Source organism: Gasterosteus aculeatus, chromosome 14 (genome assembly GCF_964276395.1).
Source record: "Gasterosteus aculeatus chromosome 14, fGasAcu3.hap1.1, whole genome shotgun sequence".
NCBI lineage: Eukaryota > Metazoa > Chordata > Actinopteri > Perciformes > Gasterosteidae > Gasterosteus > Gasterosteus aculeatus.
Window position 1 is genome coordinate 5,023,400 of NC_135702.1, and position 13,051 is coordinate 5,036,450.

Consider the following 13,051-nt stretch of genomic DNA (forward strand, 5'->3'; position numbering starts at 1 on the left):
ATATTTCATGCTGTGGTAACTTCAGCTTCTCTGGTTGTGTTTGACAATCCTGGTGCCCAATCATTTTATGGTATTTGTTGCTTTTTTCTATGTCATTGTAAAAATTGAATTATAAACCAGCCATTCATATTATTCATAGAAAATAATTGATAATGAAAATAAAAATTTGATGATAAAATCCAGTAAATTCTGCATCTTCTTCACACCAGTTGAATGCAAAAAGTTATGACACACTCCAAAAAAGTAAATAACAAACACAGAGACGCAAATAAAAAGGCTTTTTTTAATTCATAATAAGTTCTTTTGTATATCAAGTATGTCATGAAAATATTCCACTGGCCCAGTCCTGCTCCCCCTCCTGTGCTGCGTCCATAACCTGCTCCTCTGTGCTGAACTCACAGAACAAGGTGCCGCCTGTCAGCTCGTCCTCTGCCTATTATCCCCCCCCCTCCCCAACCTCTTCATGTGCACATTCCAGATGTCCTGCATTGACCAGCAGCAGGTTTTTAAATGGGACCTAGTCTTCCGAGGAAGAGTAGCCAGCAGCAGCTTCTTTTGAGAGAAATCCAGCTCAGGTCTGCATTCGGAGGTTTTGTACCCATCAGCAAATCCACACGGCATGTGTGCATTTGGCTTAAAGCTTCATAAATACACTCACAAAGACAACATGCAGTCACGTTAGACATTCACGTATTGTACACCGGCCCGCGTGGCCTCAAGCGCCATCATGCACACAATGCTCGCTACCAAACGCAGCCGCCAGGCTTTCGATGTCCTCACTGTTGACACACTTGATGCTGTAATCCGATTTATTCACAGTTATAACCCACTAACACAACCGTGAGCTGGTGCTATGTTACTGCCGCTTGTTGTTCTGTGCTATTTCAGGATGGAAAACCAGTTGTGTCCGGTGGCTAAATTGTCACAAGGCAACGTGAGATTATTTTAAAACACTTAAATCTCGTAAGCTCAGAGGTAGAACGTGAAGTGTGTTTCCCAAGAGCATTTAAAGAAAGGCCGCTGCTACACATCTGTTAATTAAAGAGAGGGTCAATTTTGTGGCATTTCTTTGAATTTCGGACCAACATTTTATCTGGGATTTGTGCCAACGAGCAATAAAACCACTCTCAAATCAGTATCAACACAATGTGTGCCAAAGCCATCTGCATATGCGACACACAACGAGTAGCGTCTACGATCATCTATAAAATACTTACAGTACAGGCTCTTCTTTTGGTCATGGGGTTAATGAAACAGCACAGAGACACAGGCACATTTACAGTATATTTTCCAATTTAAATCGTACACATATTGACCGACAGAACATTCAGTACCACCTTGCAGAGACTTAACAAACACGTAAGTGCAAGGAGAAATCTTAATATAAAATATCGCAACCTATTAACTTTGCTTAAATACAGAGAAACGCAGTGTTACTATTCATTTCTTTTTCTTTTTCTGCAATGTTTCCCTCTATGTACATGAGCAATTACACAATTACACAGAGCAATAAGATGTTTTTGGTTAGATTGTTTGACTTGAATTATGATATGAAGGCGTTTTGCACGGTTTCAGGTTGTTGTGTTTATGCTGAACACAACATTCTTCGTCCTGCATGGCTCCATGAACTAAAACAAACCAATATTAGTGATTTGTATCATCACAGACTACGGGAACACCGCCATGGCACGGTTGGGAGAGTGTCTGCAAGCTTTAAATAATGCTGTATTTACAGATGTCAGTCGGGCATCACTCCAGGTGATGTCTACATGTACACGGCTGCCGTGCGTCAGCCCTACAACTCTTATTCCTTGGATTAAAACATGCCTTTAACCTCTACGATGCAACTTCCTGACCTTCCGCTCAACGACCAAATCCTGCTCGGTGCCCTCGGGATCTTCGCGCCGCACAACAAACCATCTTGGCTGGCGATTTCCCCGCCTTTCCTTCACTGTATCCAGATGCTGTTGTTCCGGTCCGGTCGCCGGGGGTCGGCGGCTGTTGAGTTGCCGGTGGCAGTGAGGTCACTGAACGTGGAGAAGAACTGCTCCATCTCCTTCTGCAGCATCCCGTTCCGCCGCTCGGCGTCGTCCTTGGCGCGCTCGGCGTTGCGCAGCTTGATCTCCGCCATGGTGTACTTCTTCCTCTCCTGGTCCATCTCTTCGTGGAAGACCACCATCTCCGTTTCCAGCTCCAGGTTACGCTGCTCCAAGCTGCAGAAGCGCAGGGTGAGGAAACAAAAAGAGAGAGCGAGCAATCATGCAACCGACAATGAGAGTCTATAATATGAAGAGAGAGAACTTCTTCCAAATGTCATGAAAAAACACAGGCCTCACCTCTTTATCCTGGCCTCGTACTCCGCCTTCTGCTTGTGCATCTCCTGCTTGAGACTGGCCACCAAGCTGTGCAGAGCACTGTGACCACCGGCTCCATTGCCCACACTGTACCCGTCACTATCGTTGCTGCTGCTGGTCCCCTGGCTGCTGCGCCCTGCTCCACCTCCACTCCCTTCCCTGTTGCTGGTCCGGCCCTCCGCCTCCCCGCCTGCGCCGGACCGGGGGCGCTCGTTGTCCTGCGCCGGCCCGTCCAGGTCTTCGTAGTGGCCTCCGTAGAAGTCCTGCTCAGGGCAGGTGGTGGTGGAGGAGCGACAGGAGGTGGAGTTGTCGGGCAGAGAGATCTCGCAGGAGGAGGTGGACCAGGTGGCGCTGTCCACGCTCTGCTTGTCCTCGTGGCCGCCGTTCAGACACGTGATGGTGAAGTGGTTCTGCTGCTGCTGCTGCTGCTGCTGCAGGTTTTGATGGTTTAACTGGACGTTGTCGTACGTCGACAGGCGGTTCTGGTTGGACGTCTGATCCCCGTGGGAGGAGTCGCGCGCTCTGTTGTTCTCGCGTAACGTCACGCAGCCGTTTGGCACCCAGAGACCATTGCGGCCGCTGACGCCGCCCGTGACCCCGTCGGTGCTGGAGATGCCCATGCGCACGCCTCCGGTCCCGTTCCCTGCAGGGCAGCTCCCACTCGTCACGCCGCTGGTGCCCATTTTTGTGCCAGAGCCCTTGAGCGTCCCGGCGCGCCGCACCGGTAAACCCCTGCCGCCGGTCAGAGGCGGGCTCTTCTCTTGATTGGGGTCTGAAGAGGGCGAGGAGCTGAAGGAGCCGTTGGTAACGATCCCGCTGCCTTTACTGAAAGCCGGGTTCTTTTTAATAGTCAGCGGTGGACTGCGGGCCACGTCGAAGAGCCCCGCGACGCCGTTGCGGGGGCTCGCCGGCCGCGGCGAGCCGCCGTTGTCCACCGGCTGGCGGTGCGAGGGAGACTCGGGCGCCTCCCAGACACACTGCCTCACCACCGGCGCGTTGTTGTTCTCGGCGTTCTGAGACAGCGCGGCGCTGACGGAGGCGGCGGCGGTGGCTTGGCGGCGGCGCAGCTCGATGTTGTTGTTGACGAGCTCGAGGGCGGCGGGGCCGTCCTCGTCGGGAGGGAAGAGCACGTCGTGGCGGCCGATCAAAACGGCCATGAGCTGCTGGACCAGAACGGTGCCTGAGGAGAAGAGACCGCAGGTTACTTTGAAGCGTTTTCCTTCAGCAAAGGACAAAACGCTCACTCGCAAATGACCGGCGAGCATACGCACCTTCCATAATAGCGACAGGATCCTCAACCTTCGGCCTCAGGATGTTCGGCCCAAAGACTGTGGCCAAGTTTTGGACGCTCATTTTATTCACTCCTGAATATGACTGGACTTCATCGAGAAATCTGGCAAACAAAAAATTATTCAGAACCTACTTTTCACTGTAAAGTAATGGTCAAAATATTTATCTTTTCGTCTATTAGCACCTGCAGATATACTTGAGGAGGTTGAAGTTCACTGGAGGTAGATTGTTCACAAGCTGTTGCAACTCCCTCAAACCCTGCAGATGATGCAGTAGAAGTAGAAATACTTAAATATCAAAAACAGCAATTATATCCACAGCCAACATAACAGAAAAAGAAGAAAGGAAAAGAGGATGGATGCACGCACAGCGAGAGACCGGCTTTAACCCGAGGGAGCAGAACTTTGGATGATTTATGTGAGGTGAAAGGTGTAGGAAAAGGAAAAACTCCTCGAGTGCTCTTTCTTACCATTTCATCATCTTTGCCGAGGAGCTTGGTGCACGCCAGAAAGTCCTCAAACTTGTGGAAGGGCACCACCGGCTCTGGCAGCTCTCTGAGATACAGCTTCAGTAGAGAGGCGACTGTGTGCACATCTGTGTTACTGCACGGCAACAATAGAAAGACACACACACACACACACATAAGGAAAGGGGTTGAGGTTGTTTAGTATCACGGGTACACGGCATTGAGGTAAACACAAATCATTAGCAGCAAGGAAAGATGAAGTAAATACCGTAAGTGGTATAATAAACAGAGCACTTGAATCTTTGAATCAAGGGTGGAGTTTTAAAGGAGTATTTTGACACTTTGGGAAGAATTTATGCATTTATGACTATTCGAGGAATCATGCCACTCGTATCTAGTTACAATATATGAGATTGCAGCTAATTGTCATTGCACACAGCAGTGTCCATCACAAGAAAGAAAGAAATATCAACCACGGGAACCTCGGTAGCTCACTAATTATTTTGTTATACTTGTTTGTCTAATCAATGGTTATGTGTCAAACTATTTCCTGGCCATGAGCCTTATTCAAAGGCCTCAAGAACATGGGACTTCAGATGAGATGACCTTAGGGCTCCCTGAACCATCGACGTTAGCAGACTAAGGAAAGCAAACAGGTCATAGGTCAAAAACAGCTGGACAGGTAACAAGGAAAGCCACAGAGGGGACGACAACGGGACGCTTCAGATGACCCGCCGAAAGGCCAAAGGATTTCCACGTCAGGCTCAAAGACACTAATGAGCCAACGAGGGAGCAGGAAACGAAGGTGGGAGGTTTCAAAGGAATCAACAGGGTGAGGATCAGACATGGGAAGAGACTGAAGAGCTACGTCTGTGGCATATTCCATCACGCATGTATTTCAAATTCCTTGATGGGTGCAGTGCAGGTTTTGAGGCAATACAAAGGTACGCTTACTGTTTCCTTACCAATCGAAGGAGGGTTTTTCCCCACAGTCAAAAGCATCCTGCAGCTCTTTGACCAGGTTGGCCTGTCCGGGCAGCCTGAACAGCCCCTCCTCCCTGAGGCCCCACTGCCGGATGAAATCGGCACACTGTTCCACCAGCATGGGGGCCAACTTGCTCCCGAACCGGCGCTCGTAGCGCACGGTTTCCTCCAACTTCTGGCCGAAGATCCCTTAAAAAACAAGACGACCTTGATAAATGGCAATGCTTAAAAAGTATTGGTGCTGTGTTGTTTTGTTTTCATCATTATTTTACTACATTGATAATTTGGAAATGAGGGTGCAGTGCGTGAGGTCATCACATCAGAGACACAGCAGTGGTTTAATAATGTCTCCAACACAGACATGTACAACGCGTTTCTCTTCAAAGCTAAATCAATTAGGGAATCATTTTTAAGTATTATTAAATGACAGTTTTACCTTTGAAATATTAATTCATTTTATATCCTGCACAATTTAACTTTCTACCCCAAGGATGAAACAGCGTTCTTCAAAGAACGAAAAAACCTACAGCCTTGCATCTGCAGCTTAAGGCACATCAAAGTGAGCGGTTAAATTGATTGAAAAAGAAATTCTGATAAGACTGGCTAGACAGTCCAAGCAGAAAATATGTACACCCCCAAAGCCTTCGTCTGATGATCAAATCTCTGACCTCTCCGCTCTTTTGTCTGAGGGAGTACCCGCAAAAAAAAAAAAAACAGAAAAGAAAAAAGAGGAGACTGATTTCCAAGAACGGATTAAGGCAGCCTCGCCAGGAGATTTGGATCGGCATTCTTTTCCGGTCTCCAGAGGCCGACAGAGGCTACTCACACACACACACACACACACACACCCACACACACACGCGCACACACATGCACACGCGTGGTACGACTAGGTACCGCGCGGTGACAGAGTTGCACCATTCTCACTGGAATGCTTTTCGACGGCATTCGACACAGCAAGATGCAGCTTCCGAACCGATTTGTTGTTGGTGCATAATAAGTAGTTTAGATCACGATTTTTGCACAGGTGCATTGGTACGTGGCGCGAATCCAGATGGTAGCCTTTCTGATAAACGGATGCAAATGCGGAGTTCAATTATTGTGAGATAAGTTGTTTTTTATGGACGAAATAGAGAAAATATGTTGCCCCACACTCACCCACTTGGAACCGACACAAGCTTTTGATGAGAAAACACACACGGCGTCGGTTTAAGCAGAAAAAACAAAAACTATGCAGCGATAACAGATGCATCAGTTTGATAGCAGGTCAGTCTAATTTTCCCCATTTCGATCTCGTATTTTTCTTTTTTCTTTCGTATCGTCTTTGAAGGGAAAAGAAGACTTCAGTCCTCTCGTGTTTTACCTCAGGGTCAGTCGCTTTGGGAACTGTTCCACCTCAAATCTTTACTGCAAGACAAATAAGGCAAAAATGTAAACGGTCACAAATTCCAAAAAAGTATTTGAAGCTATGTGTCCTAATCTAATCTAATCTAATCGTGGATTGAGTAAAAAACGAAAATGTCAAGCTCCACCAGAGGAAAGAAACATCCTCATGTATCCAAAGGAGCATCAAAGAATGTGATTGATTGGATGAAAATGAGGTCATCCCTCCAGACGTTCTGGTCATGAGCCTGGGAATGTTTTCCCTGGGTCACATGTGACTCTGTGTGTGTGTGTGTGTGTGGGGCGATTATGAACAGTGTGCATGTGTTTGTATGTATGTTTGCTGGCTCGTGCCACAACTGCACATGAGAGCAACATCTCCACTCTGCAACCACCCGACAGCAAAACAAGCCTCACACACACACACACACACACACACACACACACACACACACACACACACACACACACACACACACACACACACACACACACACACACACACACACACACACACACAGGGGGAGAGAGGTCCCTACATACAGTAACTCACAGTAGCACATTTCCCTTTCTGCCACTTCTTATCTGTCTTTGACCCTTCTTCTTCTGTGATGTGGGGAATAAATATGTGACATTTTACCGATATTAACGTTTTGCTGACACTGCTAAATATTCTTAGGGAGAGAAACAAAGCAGCTTCAACTGAGTGCAGAATACACACTGACACAAAAAGTCACAAACTGCGTGAAGCTCTGATCCACAAACAGGAGGCAGGAAAACATCCCGTCTCAGTACATTTCGGTGTAAGCTGAAAGTGAAATGTACGGTCGGGTGAAGTCGGTTGCTGTCGATCGTCAAAAAGCCAGACTGACATTTTTTGTCTCCCGTATAAGCTCTCGGGAACATAGCAAGAAATAGAAAGCAAAACGTGTTTTAGCTTTCAGGAAAGTATTTCTCTACGCAGCATCAATCCAACTAAAGCAGAAATTAACTTTTTTACAAACGACCGATTGCTAATTACCATGAAACAAGTCTCCAAAGATCCAGATGGAGAGGCCACAGCTGCACATGACCCCAAACTGTCTCTTGTCCCACGTTGTCTGCGAACCCGGCCGGCCCGGTAGTTAATTCAACATCACTCAAAGTGTTTGGCGCGACATGACAGCAAACTTTTGAGGTCCCCGAGCTCTTCTTCAAACACCGGCTCCGATTTGGGGAGCTCCCCCTCCCCGTCCGTCACTCTCCCACTCAGACGTTTGTAATCACACCTCAAGGGCACCTGGCCGGCCAATCAGCGCTCAGTCAGTCTCTGCCGCAACGGCAAAATGAGAGGGAGCCTGTGTGTGCGTCCGTGTGTGTGTGTGTGTGTGTGTGTGTGTGTGTGTGTGTGTGTGTGTGTGTGTGTGTTGGAGCGGAGCCACTTTTCTTGTGGCGTCGCTGACAAATGGCTCGTCCTTTTGAAGAGCAGTCAACTGCAATGGACATCAAACTCCCTGAACTGAAAACAGACGGGCGGGAGGGGAAGGAGGGGGAGGTGGGGGAGGTGGGGGAGGAGGGGAATGAGGGGGGGTGGGGGGGGGGGGGGGGGGGGGCGGCTCAGCCGAATCCATTCAGCGTGTCCGGTTTCAAATGCTGCAACGTCTGCGCCGCTCGAACACAATGTGGGACAATGTCAGCCAGTGGAGTCAATAGCAGGACATAGTGGCGCAGCGGGGGGGTTGGTGGGTGGGGGGGGGGGGCCCTCGGTGATCACCGCGATGATCCCCGGCAACGGTGACATCATCGCGCGCATCAGCCACGAATCGCGGCCCACCTGATGACTTTTGGGGTTTTTTATTTGACGCACGCAACTAATTTCAACCCGTCGACGCCCTTTGTGCACGTGAAGGAAGGGAATGGAAGAGGAGACGGACATGCGTGATGATGACGTGGACATAAATTGGGCGTAAATTCAAGCTGCACAGACGCCGCTCGCATGTGACTGCGTCACGGTGAGGTGAAGCATCGCCGTGAATGCAACCAACACGTGGCAGGACGCCCACCATATGGAGTGAAAAGGGAAGAGAGGAGGCGACCTGCTGCTTTACGAGCCGGAAACATGCTGGTTTTAGATACAACTGATACAGGGAAGAATTCACTACTTTTACTAAAAAGTAAAGCCTTTTTTAAAATCGGTAACATGGAACTTACTGCAAAATCCTGCCTCTATTACGACCCACAGATTTAGGTTACACCCATTATCATTGTGCACAAGGCACTTTAATTGCTTAGTTAAATTAATTTACTGCTATATAAAGGACTACAGCCACAGCAGCATTGCTACTGGAAACACTAAAAGTCCGGCAGTTGGTCAGCAGACCAAAAACTGTGGTTGTGCTCGCACACTGACCTCCACCAAAAGGCGCCCAGATGACCCTGCGGATTGTCTTCACCCAATCCTCCATATCATTCTGGGTGCTGGCCATGAGAAGGTAGGTCTCATGGTTGGCTGTCATCCGCTCTCTGTCTCCCCCTGAAGTGAAACAAGACAGAAACAGATGTGATTAGCACATCCTAGGTAGAGGCCAACAGCTTGGATCTGTGTATTAACATCTTCAGGAGAAACCTTCCGTATCGTGTAACAGGATGACAGGGGCCGCTTTCAGACATGCTGGACGTTAAAACGTCCTTATTATCAAACTCAAACATCATAATCAAGTGAACAATAAGCAAAGGACATTTTTGAACGGATGATGACTCCACACTACAGGGCAGACGGGAAAACATTCTAACATTCCACGATGATGACTAATATTAAGACGTAAGTTTGTTGTAACTTTCTTGGACAGAAAACTGAATATTGGATGAATCTTTTACCACGCCATACATCAGACAATACTTTACTAAACATTTTCCTCAGGAAAGCTCTTCATTTTATTATTTGCATTTAGACAGTTGAAGACATATTGAAATGTTGTCTTTCAATATGGAAATGAGGCATTATCTAGTGGTAACTAAACCACAGACGTCAGAATGAGCAAGTTCATGAAAACATTATTTTTATCTTTAGTGTCTGACCTCGTAAAATAACCGACAAGGGACCGACTCCAAATGTCCTTGGATGACACAATAATGTACTCGATTGTGGACACGCTTTTAACTCACCTGCAGCAATAAATCAAGAGCAATGTTTATATCTCAGGGCCCTCGAGCACGCTGCTGTCATGTGACAGATTGGACCGTATACGGCCCGGACCGGCTTCACATAACGAATCTGGCTGTTACTATGACAAGCGGACCGTTTGCAGAGGCACAGAGCAGGGATGCACCTGCTCTATTGTAGGATGAGACGAGCTATTAGAGACGAGCTATTAAGAGACAAATGGTGTGTCACACAACCGTTGAATTATTCATCGCTTTGACCACCAGGGAACCTGCTCTATTGATTTTCTTCCAGGTTTGAGATCTGTGTGTTGCATATGAACTATTTTTATAGTCTGCTACCACACAACATGACACTTTACCAATATGAAAAATTGATGAGGTTGAATGATGCTAAACTTGATACTTATGCTGTTTTCTGATGCAGACCAGTGCAAATAGTCCCGTGCAGGTTTTTAATGCGCAGTTCAAATCATCAGAATGGGCATTGTTTAAATGGGTCGTCACTATCATTATTTGCAGGTTTGAGTCTCAAGACTTGTTGCTCCGACAACAGTTTCCAGATGTGAACAAGCGAAAAAAGCCAGACGCACCTTAAATTGTCAGCATTTTAATCTGGAACCCCACTTTAACACTGGAATTGATGCTCTCCGTCAGTCTTAAGGAGATCTAATGCTCCCTGTCCCACTTAAAGTAATACAGTTGTTCGTTTTATAGACGAGGCATTGAGAACATTTCCAGGAGATTGATAGAAAATATCCATTAGTTGTAGCAGTAATTAAAGCAGCAACAATAAACATGTACGCGCTTTTAAAACAAATCAAGGGCCTATTTCCCACTTGATTTGTTGTTCTTTTTTTTTTTTAAATAACAGCAACTATACCATTTTCTGTTCAAGATCAAATCAGGTTAGAGAGTCAAAGATTAAAGAATGTTTGATAAAGCGGGTGACGATGCCTCACTGAAGACCCCCACATTAGAGACATTAGAGACATTAGAAGCTTTGCCCTCCTCATCCACATCATCATCACACCTCGCGCGGCTCAGAAGCGCCTCGAGGGCGTCTGTCAATCACATGACCATGTCTTTTTCCACGTTTAAAACGTAAACAAAGAGTCGGCGTCAGCTCACCTCTCGAGCGCGGGGATCACGCCGACAACATCACGGCGTCCGCAACCTGCGACGCGCAACACATTCTTTTTGTTCCTCCTCCTCCTCCTCTTCCTCCTCCTCCCCGCCCGGAGCCAATTGTTGAACGTGCGAAACGCAAAAGCTTCCGATCGACGCGCGGCCCCGTCGCTCCCGGGAACGCGCTTTACGTTCACGCCAAAGAGCCGACGAACACAAAACCGATCGGCTGATTCAAATATTGGAGGAGAAGGTAATCGATGTGTTGTTGGTACTGTGTGTAAGAGAGAGAGAGAAATCTGAGTCGTCCTTAAACAAAAACGTTGCCATCTTTATGAATGACTTCAATTAAAATAATTGGGTCACTGTTGTTTCTCGTGACTCAAACAGGTGTTGATTAAACATATATTGTGGAGTTGTAGGACACAGAAGAAAAAGTTGTGTTTGGCCACAAGGGCAAAACTAGGATTAGGATTTATTGACTATAAAAGTAGAAAATCTAGGTAACCACTGATGATGTGTTTGAAATCTGTTTGGCAAACACCATATAATGATACTAATAGTTTACTAATGTGAAGGACAGCAGTGAAGTGCAATCGATTAAGGAAGCCTTCTGTCTATTTCACCACAATCTCAGGTTTTCAAAATGTCAATGGTCGTGTGCTGATCACTGAAGTGGATCGGACGGATTCCACAGGGACACCAGTCCGGCACATTTGGCCAGTTTGGCACACAAAAGCTTCTAGCATTTGCATTAATTGTCATGCAAAGCAGTTGTGGTTCCCCGGTGCCGCTGCCAGTGCCTTTGTCCACATCGTAAACTACTCAGCCCTTTCTGTTTCCATTACTCGCAGCGAGAGGCAGCGTTTCCTCTTGGAAACAACGGCTGTGAAGCTATTAAACAAGCGTGCAGAGGGATTATACAGCATACCATGGCTATTACAACATACTCCTGCCCCCACCCCCACCCCCCCTACCCCCCCCCCCCCACCACCTTCCCCCCCATCCCTCCCCATGACATTTCCTGTTGATGCTCAACATTCTTCCACAGTGGCTGGATTGTCCAACGTGTTTATGGAGACGGGGAGATATTTCAAACTTACTCTGCACATGGACAATTTCCTTGGCAAACGCTTCTAAACTGCAGGTCAGCTGTTTATTAGGTCGCTTCGCATTTCTCTTTGGCCGATGTACATATTTGTGGCCCTTTACCTGATATTATTGGTAATTTCATTGCATTTACACGTCCCAGAAACAACCAGTATCGGGAGCAGCAGTTGGATGGAAATCCGTTCGTAAGCTTTTTGTCTGGTTGTGGTGAGTGAGTTGTCTCCGCCAACGACGTTTACCGGAGAAGCAGCTTCAACGACTGAATCATCAGTTTGTGAAAGGCATGGGCGCCATTAACAAATGAAAAGTGGGACGATCGCAAACCTGCTTCCAATTTTCTCTAAATATTTCTATTGTTCTTCTTTTTTTTTTTTTAAAGCCAAATGCTATAAAAGTTGTTTTTTATTTCAGTGCTTATTGTTTGGAATCTCATTCATGCCCTAATCATAAACACACACACACACACACCATTCCCAGACAGCTTGCAGCGTTGTCTCCTCATGTCAGACCAGTCAATCGATCATTTGTCTTCAGAGTAAAATCACCATCTGATATTAAGTCGCTTTGCTGTGAGGAACTAGCTTTCCGATGTTGGTCAACAGACGCAGGAAGATGAAATAATTTAGGTCAAAAAATTGTCTTGTTTCCTGTCGGTAGATTCTCCACATCTGTCCGCTGAATGAAACGACTGGAGGCCCCCCTTCGACAGACTCTTTCCCGACTGCGCTGATGCTGCCTGTGGGCATTTTTCTCCAGCGCTAAATTCTCTGACTGGCACCGTGTCTATGAATATAAAACGCTTCACATCTTAAATGAGACCAATCCCAGCAGGGTTTGCTGCCGGAGACGGTTGAGGATCTTTACTTAAAGCACAACTGCACTTGAAGAGACAACAGCAACAGCTTTCACCATTCCCCTGACGCCCCCCCCCCCCCCCCCCCCCCCAAACCCCAAACCCCAAACCTCACTTTTATAAACTCGGGATTCTTTTGTTAACCTTGAGACGGACTTGTGAAAAAAGTTCCGGCAACGAGAAAGCGATGCTCCATTTCACATTTCAACTGGGATTCTGTTCACACTACCGACGTGTACCAACTTAGTTCACTCAACTTCTGCTATTTAATGAAAGTACTCCAACGGGATCATGCTATGTCGCCAACGGTAAACACCATCAACCTCTGAACGGTGTGCAGCT

General features: G+C 47.1%; 1 protein-coding gene across 6 annotated transcripts in view; it reads right to left on the reverse strand.

Annotated features, from left to right (window-relative positions):
* Window positions 1-269: 269 nt before the first annotated feature.
* Window positions 270-13,051, reverse strand: part of arhgap24 (Rho GTPase activating protein 24) — a 42,457-nt gene continuing 29,675 nt past the window's right edge. For 5 of the 6 annotated variants that reach the window (XM_040196885.2, XM_040196888.2, XM_040196887.2 and 2 more), the window contains 7 exons: window positions 8,867-8,989; window positions 5,076-5,283; window positions 4,114-4,246; window positions 3,829-3,902; window positions 3,626-3,747; window positions 2,337-3,534; window positions 270-2,213 (listed from right to left, as the gene is read on the reverse strand). In XM_040196885.2, the coding sequence (XP_040052819.2) occupies window positions 1,949-2,213; window positions 2,337-3,534; window positions 3,626-3,747; window positions 3,829-3,902; window positions 4,114-4,246; window positions 5,076-5,283; window positions 8,867-8,989 (2,123 nt within the window). In that variant the 3' untranslated portion in view covers window positions 270-1,948. Of the gene's footprint in view, window positions 2,214-2,336; window positions 3,535-3,625; window positions 3,748-3,828; window positions 3,903-4,113; window positions 4,247-5,075; window positions 5,284-8,866; window positions 8,990-10,749; window positions 11,490-13,051 lie in introns of those variants that run through there. The other variant, XM_040196889.2, reaches the window with a different exon arrangement.